The sequence below is a fragment of the Salmo salar genome, chromosome 06 (genome assembly GCF_965601325.2).
Source record: "Salmo salar chromosome 06, fSalSal1, whole genome shotgun sequence".
NCBI lineage: Eukaryota > Metazoa > Chordata > Actinopteri > Salmoniformes > Salmonidae > Salmo > Salmo salar.
The window spans coordinates 63,400,185-63,413,227 of NC_138296.1; the positions used below are offsets into that span (position 1 = coordinate 63,400,185).

Sequence of the window (13,043 nt, forward strand, 5' to 3'; positions counted from 1 at the left end):
AAACGTCAACGAGCCAGTGAACATTAAACGGAGTAGACCAAAATCCCAAACAAGGAAATGGTGGGGGAATAAAACGACCAGATTATTTAATTAATGCATGTAATAATTAATATTTTATTTTATTGTAATTTAAGAAATATTTATGGGTTAAAATGGATTACGACTTCAAAACAAAGCTCGCGGCCGAACGAGAGAAGGTAGAAGATCTATTCGAATATGAAGGTTGCAAAGTGGGTCGAGGCACATACGGGCACGTTTATAAAGCTAAGCGCAAAGACGGGTAAGATTCTGAACGTTATTGTTTACTCAATAAACTGATTGCAGAAAGCCTTATGAAGACTATATCTCTTTGCACGTTGGACAGAGACCACATTTGAACCTCCCTGAGCTCTGCCAGTGTCTGTGTTTTTGTTTTCATGTACGCACTCACTCGCAACGGTCCTCCCCCAAAACAACACAGTGATGATGTTTATTTGACACCCTGTTCATGGGAACCCAGAGTACTTTCAAATTTAGTTATTTATATAAGCCGAATATCGCCAGTAGAATCGTGTAAACTATGATCTTGGTCAACTTGGCTAAGTTTTTGCTGCTTAAAATAATCATCATATTATTGCCAAGATCTCTCAAGAGCACTGACACAGTCGAACTCGAGGCAACGCTTAACTCCTTTTGGTGCTGGAATACAAATAAAACAAGTGTCACAGCAATGATTAGAATATAAGTATTTGGCTAATACTTTATTATTATTGTTTTCTAATATGGATAAAATACTCAAATCACACAATGAATCATTTTGTAAATGTTTGCTGTTGCTGTTCCTTATTGGCTATTTACTTTGCAAAGGCGCCAACATTTCTGTGGGATAATTTTAAAATACATCGAAATGTGTTTTTCCTGCACAAGCAAGTGATTTTTGCTGTGTTTGATTCTCATTTGGGTACCAATCTCATGATATGCCTGGAGCATAGACCTCCCCAGATTGGAGGGAAAGTGGAAATGTAGGCTATGCTATTTCGGTTTTGAGGGGGAGTAGATCACTATATAACACTATCATTAGCCTATACAGGACTATTAGGCCAATCAGATATGCATATAGGACATAGGAACTCATCTGCACTGATCAATCAATACTGGACGTAATCCAGTATATCACCTCCCAGTATTGATTGATCAGTGCAATGAGTTCCTATATGTCTATCTGATTGGGCTAGTGGCCTTATAGCCCATAATTACATTCACATTTTAGTCATTTAGCAGACGCTCTTATCCAGAGCGACTTACAGTAGTGAATGCATACATTTCATTCATTTATTATTATTTATTTTTTTGGACTGGCCCCCCGTGGGAATCGAACCCACAACCCTGGCATTGCACACACCATGCTGGCGTTGCAAACACCATGCTCTACCAACTGAGCCACAGGGAAGACATTATAGGCTTATGATGACAAAAAAATGATCCCTCCTTTAGGGAAGTCAGTGTAATATGGAACTTTTGTCCATAGTAGCAGAATATACACTATCTGTAAGAAACAATAAATCATTTGCAAAATGTAAATGCCAGTGCACAGTTGAGGGTGTTTTTTTCTATATAGGTTCGACTGGTAATTTGGCATAGGGCCTTCTGGCACAAGTCGTAAACTCAGCAAAAAAATAAATGTCCTCTCACTGTCAACTACATTTATTTTCAGCAAACTTAACATATGTAAATATTTGTATGAACATAAGATTCAACAACTGAGACCATAAACCGAACAAGTTACACAGACATGTGACTAACAGAAATTAAATAATGTGTCCCTGAACAAAGGAGGGGTCAAAATCAAAAGTAACAGTCATATCTGGTGCGCCCACCAGCTGCATTAAGTACTGCAGTGCATCTCCTCCTCGTGGAGTGCACCAGATTTGCCAGTTCTTGCTGTGAGATGTTACCCCACTCTTCCACCAAGGCACCTGCAAGTTCCTAGACATTCCTGGGGGGAATGGCCCTAGCCCTCACCCTCCGATCCAACAGGTCCCAGACGTGCTCAATGGGATTAAGATCCAAGCTCTTCGCTGGCCATGGCAGAACACTGACATTCCTGTCTTGCAGGAAATCACGCACAGAATGAGCAGTATGGCTGGTGGCATTGTCATGCTGGAGGGTCATGTCAGGATGAGCCTGCAGGAAGGGTACCACATGAGGGAGGAGGATGTCTTCCCTGTAACGTACAGTGTTGAGATTGCCTGCAATGACAACAAGCTCAGTCCGATGATGCGGTGACACACCGCCCTAGACCATGACAGACCCTCCACCTCCAAATCGATCCTGCTCCAGAGTACAGGCCTCGGTGTAACGCTCATTCCTTCAACGATAAACGCGATTCTAACCATCACCCCTGGTAAGACAAAACCGCGACTCGTCAGTGAAGAGCACTTCTTGAGTGAAGAGCACTTTTTGTCAGTCCTGTCTGGTCCAGCAACGGTGGGTTTGTGCCCATAGGCGAAGTTGTTGCCGGTGATGACTGGTGAGGACCTGCCTTAAAACAGGCCTACAAGCCCTCTCTCAGCCTATTGCGGACAGTCTGAGCACTGATGGAGGGATTGTGTGTTCCTGGTGTAACTTGGGCAGTTGTTGTTGCCATCCTGTACCTGTCCCGCAGGTGTGATGTTCGGATGTACCGATCCTGTGCAGGTGTTGTTACACGTGGTCTGCCGCTGCGAGGACGATCAGCTGTCCGCCCTATCTCCCTGTAGCACTGTCTTAGGCGTCTCACAGTACGGACATTTCAATGTATTGCCCTGGCGACATCTGCAGTCCTCATGCCTCCTTGCAGTATGCCTAAGGCACGTTCACGCAGATGAGCAAGGACCCTGGGCATCTTTCTTTTGGTGTTTTTCAGAGTCAGTAGAAAGGCCTCTTTAGTGTCCTAAGTTTTCATAACTGTAACCTTAATTGCCTACCGTCTGTAAGCTGTTAGTGTCTTAACGACCGTTCCACAGGTGCATGTTCATTAATTGTTTATGGTTCATTGTACAAGCATGGGAAACAGTGTTTAAACCCTTTACAATGAAGATCTGTGAAGTTATTTTGATTTTTACTTATTATCTTTGAAAGACCGGGTCCTGAAAAAGGGCCGTTTATTTTATTGCTTTGTTTATTTTCACGGAATGTGGACAATGCAAGTATGGGTGAGGGAGCGTAAACAGGGCAGGATCAAAGTTGAGGAAAGCTGAACTTTATGCAAATACTCTGCAATATCGCAACACTTGACCAATTGAAGCTCACTATAACTTCCAGCCCCTACTGGATTGGCTGTTGATACTTAGCACTACCTTGCCTGCTTGCTAGCACCCACATGAGGGCGAAGTTAGCGTGGCTATCCAAATTATCATGTTATGTGGAAATGCACTGTAATCGAATTCGGTTGCATGCTGGTGTTCCGTTCCTCTCATTTCCCGCAACCCCCCCCCCCCCCCCCCCCTGCTTTTTCTTACAGATAGCGTCATCTGTCGTTCAAGTAGCCTGAGAAAAACAGCTGATATTTTTTGGACATATTGTGTATTCATTTATGCCATTTGTAGGCTTACTAATATTGATAGATAATGGGACTTTTCTATTTAGTTAATCAATATTCTGGATAGTGTCTCTGTCAAACTGAAACATAGCGTTGTTGTTGCTGATTTTTCAGTGACGCATGCTTTCAGGGGTGGTGCAGTAGGCCTGGCTGACACAACTTACGTGAATCACAGCGATGGAGAGCTGTGACACACTGATGTCAGAAGGACTTCGAGTTAGGTGTTAGCCAGACTAATAGGCCTAGCCCAGGGGAGAACGACTGCCCCCTCGCATTGAGGATTTCAAGTTGAAGGCCGATGGTGGTACTGCAGGCATTGTTTCCAGAAAACAGGATCCTCCATTATAATGAATGGGGAAATGGCAATCTTCGTGGTTAATATTTGTGGATCCATTACTTTTTTTAAATCACAATCATGGTACAAGTAATTTATTTTATTTCACTAGGTGTTTGTCCTTGAACCGATTTACTTTAAAATCTCACACAGACAGTTATAAGGATAATTAGTTGCTAATGGCAGCCTGCAGTACATCGGTCGGCCTTCAACTTGATGAGAGGGGGCAGCACTGAGCTAGCCTGCAACGTCACTGAATAATAGATTAGAGTTAACTTTGATATCCTGAAATACACCTTTTATCTCAGGTGGAGGTTTTAATTCTGTATCTAATGATTGACAGATATGCCCCTCCTAACAGATCCAGCATTATTATTCCTGAGTTTAATCTATGTATTAGTCTTGGATTATTCGATATTTGGAGATCTAAATATGCTGATAAAAAGTTCTTCACTTGGAGTAACAAGGACATGTCCAGACAGTCAAGAATTTACTTCTGGTTGGTTTCTAATTCATTAGATAACAATGTAGTCAAGGTATCCATTGAACCATACATTCTTACTGATCGTAAAGTTATATTCTTATCTTTATATATTAATGGATCTGAAGTTAAACCGAATCGGAGTTATTGGAAACTCAATAGTAGACTGTTGGAAGATGATCATTTCAAGATGGATGCCAAAAATATTGTACAAGAAAATTGGAGGAAAGCCCAACTATTTAAGCCTTATGGGAAATATTGGGATTAATGAAGTATGAAATAAGACAAACTGTCATGAAGCGAGGTAAAGAAATTGCTGAACTTAAAAAATTGAGGGAAGAGAAACTTGTTAAGGAAATACTTTATCTAATCCCTATAGAGGACCTTGATGAAGAAGGAAAGGGTCAGTTATTTTATTTACAATTTTTTTCTTTAGAAATGGACCAAATATATGAAGAGAGAGCAAAAGGTGCATTTGTAAAATCAAGAAAGAGATGGTTAGAGGAAAGTGAAGAAAAAAACTAAAAATACAAAAATTCTGAATATACCTCTATTCATAAGCTTAATATAGATCGAAAATGAAAACTCCAAAGATATTCCAAAACATGTTTCAGAATTCTATGGTAATCTTTACACCAGTAATGTCTGTCCTACTAGTGACATATCTGCCTTTCTAGACTCTGTCAAAAACTATGCAAAATTCATAGATGAAGACTTCCAAAAGTCTTGTGATGAATGTATTTATATTAATGAAATAAAAAAATGTATCAGCACGTAAAAAGAGAACAAATCTCCAGGGAATGATGGCTTTATTAGTTAATTCTATAAATCTTTCCAGGAGGATATTGTTGAATTTTTATATTTAATGTTTAAGGAGGCAATTGATTTAGGGGTCCTGCCTGTATCTATGACACAAGGCCTCATTTCTGTAATCCCCAAACCAAACAAAGTTCCAATGATGTTTGAAAATTGGAGACCAATCACATTAATGAACAATGATGGAAAGCTACTTGCATTCATCTTTGCAGAAAGACTTAAAGTTATTGACCAAATAATTTATGATACCCAGTCTGTTTTTTTTTGAAGGGCTGACATATATGTAATAATATTCAACTCGTTTTGGAATTGATAGACTACAATGAACACATGGAATATAGCTTTATTTTATTTGTAGACTTTTACAAGGCTTTTGATACAGTTTAACATTATTTTTTTTATTTTTGAGACTCTTCGATTTTTGGGTTTTGGTCAATATTTTCAAGGTGAACAGTAATTAAGACACTTTACAATAATAGTAACAGCTCTGTGAAATTATCCATGGAACTTCAGAGATTTGACATTCGACGTGGAATTAAACAAGGATGCCCAATTTCTCCTTTCTTATTTGTATTGGTCACACAAGTTATGGCACTTCATATCAGTAAGGATTGTTGTAGGAGTACTCAGATACAAGATAAAGAGAGAATGTTCACAATTGGCTGACAACACCACCATTTAAAAAAAAAAGATCATAATGAAGTCAGGAAAGCTATTAAGGGTATTAATGCCTTCTCAAATGTATCTGGTTTATCTCTGAATATTAGGAAATGTGAATTATTTGTGTTGAAAAGATGTGACTTAAACTCAGTATGTAACGATGTGATCACATATCTTGGTATTAAAGTTAGCAAAGATCAGAAAGAAAGGGACAACTTAAATTTCTCTCCTATTGTAGAAAAAAATGGAAAGAGATTTAACTCCTGGCTCTTAAGAGATCTTTCTTTATCTGGATGTGTACTTTTGTCAAAATCTGAAGGTCTGTCCAGATTACTGTATACCTCCCTTGCCTTGGATGTTCCTCTGTCAGTAACTAAAATGGTTGATACTAAATTATTTAACATCATATGGAGGAATAAACCTAATTATTTAAGAAAAGCTGTAATATGTACCACCCAAAGTGAGGGAGGGTTGAATGCTCTGGATTTTAATACCTCTATTACAGTCTTTACGATCAAATGGATACTAAACTATTTAAGAAATAAGGATTTCATTTGGAATATAATCCCTAATTTAATATTTCAACAGATTTGTGGACAGGAATTCTACTCAAATGCAACTTTGATGTGGGTAAAGATCCCTATTAAGTACAAGTACTTCTAACTTGGAACCTCATGTACAAACAATTTTCCCCACATAGATATACAATCTGGAATAATAAAGACATATAAAATACAAAAACAAGAGTTTTTTTCAGAACTGGTTTGACAACAGCGTTATCTGGGTTAAACAATTATTGGATAATGATGGACAACTATATGATTATCCAGAATTCATAAGAACACAAATGTTACATTCACTCCTGAGGAGTTTCAAATAGTTGTCCCTAAAGGTGCTATTCTTCTTTTAGGAGAATATAACAATACGCAAGTGCCACTGTTGAGGATTTTGTAGCCTCAATACTGCTAGAAGGAATTTACATTTTTATACTATAAATGTAATAACATGTATATAAGAACTCTGTCAAGATGTTACTATTCCATCTGCTAGAATATACTGGAATGCAGCCCTAGGACAAGTGAACTGCAACAAAGTCTTGTTGTTGTCTGGCAAATATTGTATATCTAATAAGGTGAAAGAAGTATCATACAAACTCATACAAACTCAAAGACCTTTATCATACACAGATTGGGACTGTTCTTATGTCAGAAGATTTTATTTTAAATGAAACTACTATTAATGTTAATTTGAAAGACTCTGATATTGTTTTATTTTGATCCAAATGATATGGACTTTCATTTAACTTTCATTGTTCCTTTCTTTATTTTTCATGGCAGATTCTATATCCATAAAATGAAGTGGGCAGAGAACAAAACATTGTTTTAATTATTATTATTTTGAAAATGATCAGTAAGTGTAAAAACAAAAAAGCAATACTTAGCATAAAACTTTTTGACAAATGGAAAATGTATCTCGATATGTAATACCCCTGTCTGTTAGGTTTATATACTCTTGTTTGTGATTTTCTGTTTTTGTATTTGTTTTGTTCATAATAATAATAAAACCAAAAAAATAATAATAAAAAGCAAGAGGTTGCATAGCAACAGCATCGACTTCCGGTAGACAGGTGAAGCGCTAGTACGCTCAACTGAAAGGATACCGTTCGTTTACACCAGTGGTTCCCAAACTTTTTTTATAGTCATTGTAAGCCTGCCACACACACACTACGATACATTTATTAAACATAAGAATGAGTGTGCGTTTTTGTCACAACCCGGCTCGTGGGAAGTGACAAAGAGCTCTTATAGAACCAGGGCACAAATAATATAATAATAATAAATAATTTTGCTCTTTATTTAACCATCTTACATATAAAACCTTATTTGTTCATCGGAAATTGTAAATAACTCACCACAGGTTAATGAGAAGGATGTGCTTGAAAGGATGCACATAACTCTGCAATGTTGGGTTGTATTAGAGAGAGTCTGTCTTAAATCATTTTACACACACAGATTGTGCCTGTATTTCGTTTTCAAGCTAGTGATGGCCGAGAATCCACTCTCACATAGGTACGTGGTTGCAAAGGGCATCAGTGTCTTAACAGCGTGATTTGCCAAGGCAGGATACTCTGAGCGCAGCCCAATCCAGAAATCTGGCATTGGCTTCTGATTTAAACTCAATTTTCACAGAACCGCTTGTTGCAATTTCAATGAGGCTCTCTTGTTCAGATATCGGTAAGTGGACTGGAGGCAGGGCATGAAAGGGATATCGAATCCAGTTGTTTGTGTCATCCGTTTCGGGAAAGTACCTGCGTAATTGCGCACCCAACTCACTCAGGTGCTTCGCTATATCACATTTGACATTGTCCATAAGCTTGAGTTCATTTGCACATAAAAAATCATACAATGATGGAAAGTCCTGTGTGTTTTTGTTAATGCAGACAGAGAAGAGCTCCAACTTCTTAATCATAGCCTCAATTTTGTACCGCACACTGAATATAGTTGCGGAGAGTCCCTGTAATTCTAGATTCAGATCATTCAGGCGAGAAAAAACATCACCCAGATAGTCCAGTTGTGTGAGAAACTCATCATCATGTAAGCGGTCAGACAAGTGAAAAATGATGGTCTCAATTCAAAAACAGGCGTTAATACTTTACATGGTCGCTGCCCATATTATTGAATAGTGCAGAAAATGCACGAGAGTTCAGGGGCCTTGCTTTAACAAAGTTAACCATTTTAACTGTAGTGTCCAAAACGTCTTTCAAGCTGTCAGGCATTCCCTTGGCAGCCAGAGCCTCTCGGTGGATGCTGCAGTGTACCCAAGTGGCGTCGGGAGCAACTGCTTGCACGCGCGTTACCACTCCACTATGTTTCCCTGTCATGGCTTTTGCGCAGATACCAACAAGAGCAGTAGCTACGTTTGGCTACATACGGACTGTTATTGGAATTCCCCTGAGAGTGTAACGGTTAATATGATTGGATGTTAATTATTTGACATTTGTGTTGTTATTTTGCTGAACACTAGATGGTTTAATTTTATTTTGGGCAGTGAAACGAGGCTACTCAGGTGAGAAAAAAACCTCACCCAAATGTATTGCCCTGTTGTAAAATATAATGGACTGTTTGAAAATGTGAAGGGGGGGGGAAATAAAATATTATTTGGCGTATCCCTGACGGCATTGCGCGTACCCCAGTTTGGGAATACCTAGTTTACAGTATACTAAAATGAACTAATAGTATATAGTGGGCTCCTGAGTGGCGCAGCGGTCTAAGGCACTGCATCTAAGTGCAGGAGGTGTCACTGCAGTCCCTGTTTCGAATCCAGGCTGCTTCACATCCGGCCGTGATTGGGAGTCCCATAGGACGGTGCATAATTGGTCCAGCGTGGACCGGATTTGGCCGGGGTAGGCCGTCATTTGTAAATAAGAATTTGTTCTTAACTGACTTGCCTAGCTAAATAAAAAAATAGTTTGTAGTATATGCTCATTAAGTATGTAGTATACAGTATGGATATTCGAGAAGAGGGAGTCCGCATATATGTGAATTTAGGAACATGAATCAGGATTGTGGCCATGTAGGCTTTTGTGGGGGTCTAAAGGTAGCCTGTGGACTGTGTGTGACAGCCTTAAGGCGTCAGCATGCTTCAGTTCGGCTGGCGGCTAGCGAACCAAACGAGTGTGCTCGCATACTCAAAAGACCAGAAAAAAACGTCAATAGTTTTTCCTATTTGAGATGATGTAGCCAGTTCACTTCCTCAAAATAGTCAGAAGTAATTTAAGATAACTCAAGAAATCTATCATTAATTTTGAAGTTTTTGCCGAGGCGATCTTGGTGGCGCAATTTTACACCTACAGTAACTAAGATGTTTGGCGCTGTATTTTCAATGAAAAAATGTGCATGAAAATGAGTCGTCTCTCGTTGAATGACAACAAAGAATATTGAAGAATCCCTGCAGTTGACCAATCACGAACGAAGGGGCGTAGAATTCGGCTCCCGAACTTCCGCTAGCCTTGAGGAAAGAAATGTGTGCCCAACAGTCGAAAAAAACCCTTACCGAAGTCCAAAACGAACAAAAACATCACAAAATGTCATCATAATATATGCACAAACTCTTCTGAACTGTTTCGGTAGGGAAGCATCCTTTATTCACCATTCGTATTATGTGGTGGAAAATAGCAAAAGAAAACACCAACTCATGTTTGTATTCTTGTTGTGCATTATCATTTTCTATGACTAGACAATCCACTGTGTTGTTCATGATTACAGTGTTGTTTACTGTGCATCAGGCAAGTTGGTGATGTCATGTTTGATAAAAAAAAACATGAATCAACTCACTATGGATTTGTAGTACAACATTTGGTCTTCATTATCCAAAGTTTTTCACCTTTTCACCAAAACCATTTTCTGCAATCTAACATGTTTGAATTAGGCTCAATAATATTTTCTGAAGAGTCAATATTGGCTTAATAAATGTTCCCCTACTACGAGGATACTGCTTATCTCAGATAATCAATTGTCCCCTGCATCGTAGTGTGCTGTATGTGTGCATACCACAATATGTCTCACATTTCTTCATTGGCAGGCACATCTCATCAATGCCTTTTCCCACCACCAACAAGTTTTTACAAGGGCATAGGAATACCCTCAGAATACAATGTCAAGAAAAAATCCCTCTGATTTTTCCTGACACTGCATTTATTAAATAAAATCCTATTTGTCTTTGATCATTCTGATTCTGCACTGTGTGTGCTATGAATTCTGTATGTAGGCTATGGTTGAAGCCAGAGCGTGTGTTTGCATTGGGGGGGTGAAATGCAGGGTGGTTAGATAATGATGAGAGGCTGCACTCAACAACAACAGAGCATGCCTGTGGCGAGGGAAGAGCTGTCTTCAGCAAGAGGATATTGCTAATGGCAGGGATTCTACTGTTCCATAAGAACACGTCGAGCAGTCCGTCTCCATCATTTCCATATCCCCTGTCCTTTCTGACTCTCGCTCATAAACACACAACCTTCAATACCTGATGCAGTATTTTATTAATCTGTCTATGCTCAAGAACAAGGGATTTGTCCCTGTGTTACATTGCCAAAGCAATAAAGCTGGATTGTGATGTCCTATTTTTTTTATTTGTCTGTTTCTCTGCAGGAAAGATGAGAAGGAGTACGCACTGAAGCAAATTGAAGGAACTGGAATATCCATGTCTGCTTGCAGGGAAATTGCTGTAAGTTAATATATTGCTTAAAGGCGCTGTTTTGTAGGAGAAAGGACAATGTTGTTTTCCATTCTCCTGTGTTTTCTCCTACAATAAGATACTATGTGTAGTCGCTACACCGTGCCATTTTCTTGACTTTAACCCTTTAGCTGGTGCTATATTAAAGAGTAGAAACCTAAGAACTGTTCTACTTTGTCTGTGGAGTGTATTCCTGTACTGATGTGCTTCTGGGATTGTAATAGCCCCAGAGTTGCGCAGTGTTCCTAATGGCATAAAGAATATATAAAATAAATAAAGGTCTGCACATTTTATGGCTCCCACACATCTACTGTATAGTGTTCAGGCCTCCAATGTGTTATAAACAATACAATATTTGCCTTTGGTGCAAAGAGAGAAACACACACAAACGAGTGCCCTTGTGAAGACGCCAGTGTCCACTCAGCTCCTCTTTGCTTACACTCAGTGGTCGCTTACATTTTTCACTTGCTCTGCAGGTTATTCCTAACCCAGTGCAAAGCAGAAGCAGTCCAAGAACACAGGAGCTGTAGCCTCATACCAACGGTCTTGATTTCGTGAGCTTGTCGATTTTTAAGGCAGCCCCTCGCACCTCTGATTCAGAGGGGATTGAGTTAAATGCGGAAGAGACATGTTTAGTTGAACGCATTCAGTTGTACAACTGACTAGGTATCTTCCCTTTCCTTTCCCTACATTCTGTTTCGCTACACGGATGCGATGTGTCTGTGTAGCGTAGTAGAATGTAAGCTCGTGAGATCAGGATGGTTCGTACCAGGCTAGGGGAGCTGACTGGGATTTGTTATGTAAGTTCCACATACCAACCTCTCTAGGTATGTGCTACATGATCCACACAATATCAGAATGTTGTATGATGGTTACACTACTTGTTGTGGTGACAAACCTACTGTGTTTCTACCCACAATACAGTCAAGCTTACTCAGTGGGTGATGATTGGCTGCAAACCGTGAGAGTAGAAAGAATGTGTGCGTTATTGTTTGGCTGGCTAATCTTAAAGAAAAAACTGTTTTTGGAGTGGGGGCGGGGGTCTTGAACACATTGTTAGTGGTCGATAGACTGTCAACGGAATAGTGAATTTCAAAGCTATCTCCAAATTTGCACAGCTCTTGGAGGTACAGTATGGTAAATAAGAAGTCTAAATTCAAATCACGTACACAGTTTACAGCAGGTATAAAAGGTGCAGCGAAATGCTTGTGTGCTAGTTCCCTCAACATTGCAGTACAATTATCAATAATTAGAGTCAAATCAAATATACAATTTTTGTAATAGAAGAGGTAATATGCATAGTATTAGCCTGATATGTACACAATAAGATAATAGATAATGAATGTGTTGTATTTACAAATATAGTGCATATTGTGTGTATAGTAGAGCAGCTGCGTTGACTTGGGGTGTGTTTGAGTGGTTATGGGTTGTTGTGTGTGGGGTTATGGGTTGCGTTTGTGATTGTCTGTAAGGGTTGGATGTGTGGAGAGTCAGTGTGAATAGTCTCTGAAATGCAGATCGTCTCTAGCGTGAAAATAGTCTCAAAGGTACAGGTCTGTGTAGGGAGAGCTAGGGTTAGCTGTTCAGCAGTCTGATGGCCTGGCGGTAGATCATAAAACCTCAGCGTTTTAGAATGGGCTGAAAATGGCAGCCATATTTGTCAGGAAAAAATCAAAACCAGTCTAATTGGAATGAATGGCAGTAGAGGCATAATCCGGCTTTTACTTATGTAGGAACATAAGAGTAAGTGTGATATGAATGGAATGTTGGCAATTAATTTGAGAAATTAATGTAATCATTCCTTAAAACTGTCTGCCTAGCTAGCTAGCTAACAAACATACAGTGCAGATAAATTCATAAAATTCATTATTTTACACTATCTTATCACAGCACTGGCAAACCATGGTTGACCAACTCCCTGACCAAAATGGCTGACCTTTCATCATAAGAAGGTTCAATACCAT

General features: G+C 39.2%; 1 protein-coding gene across 1 annotated transcript; it reads left to right on the forward strand.

Moving 5' to 3' along the window:
• Positions 1-33: 33 nt before the first annotated feature.
• cd2l6 (Cell division cycle 2-like protein kinase 6) lies at positions 34-11,345 on the forward strand (the record flags this gene model as incomplete). Its single annotated transcript, NM_001146586.1, is given in 2 exon segments — positions 34-280; positions 10,995-11,345. Coding segments are annotated over 2 exon segments (225 nt in total). The 3' UTR covers positions 11,092-11,345.
• Positions 11,346-13,043: the final 1,698 nt, after the last annotated feature.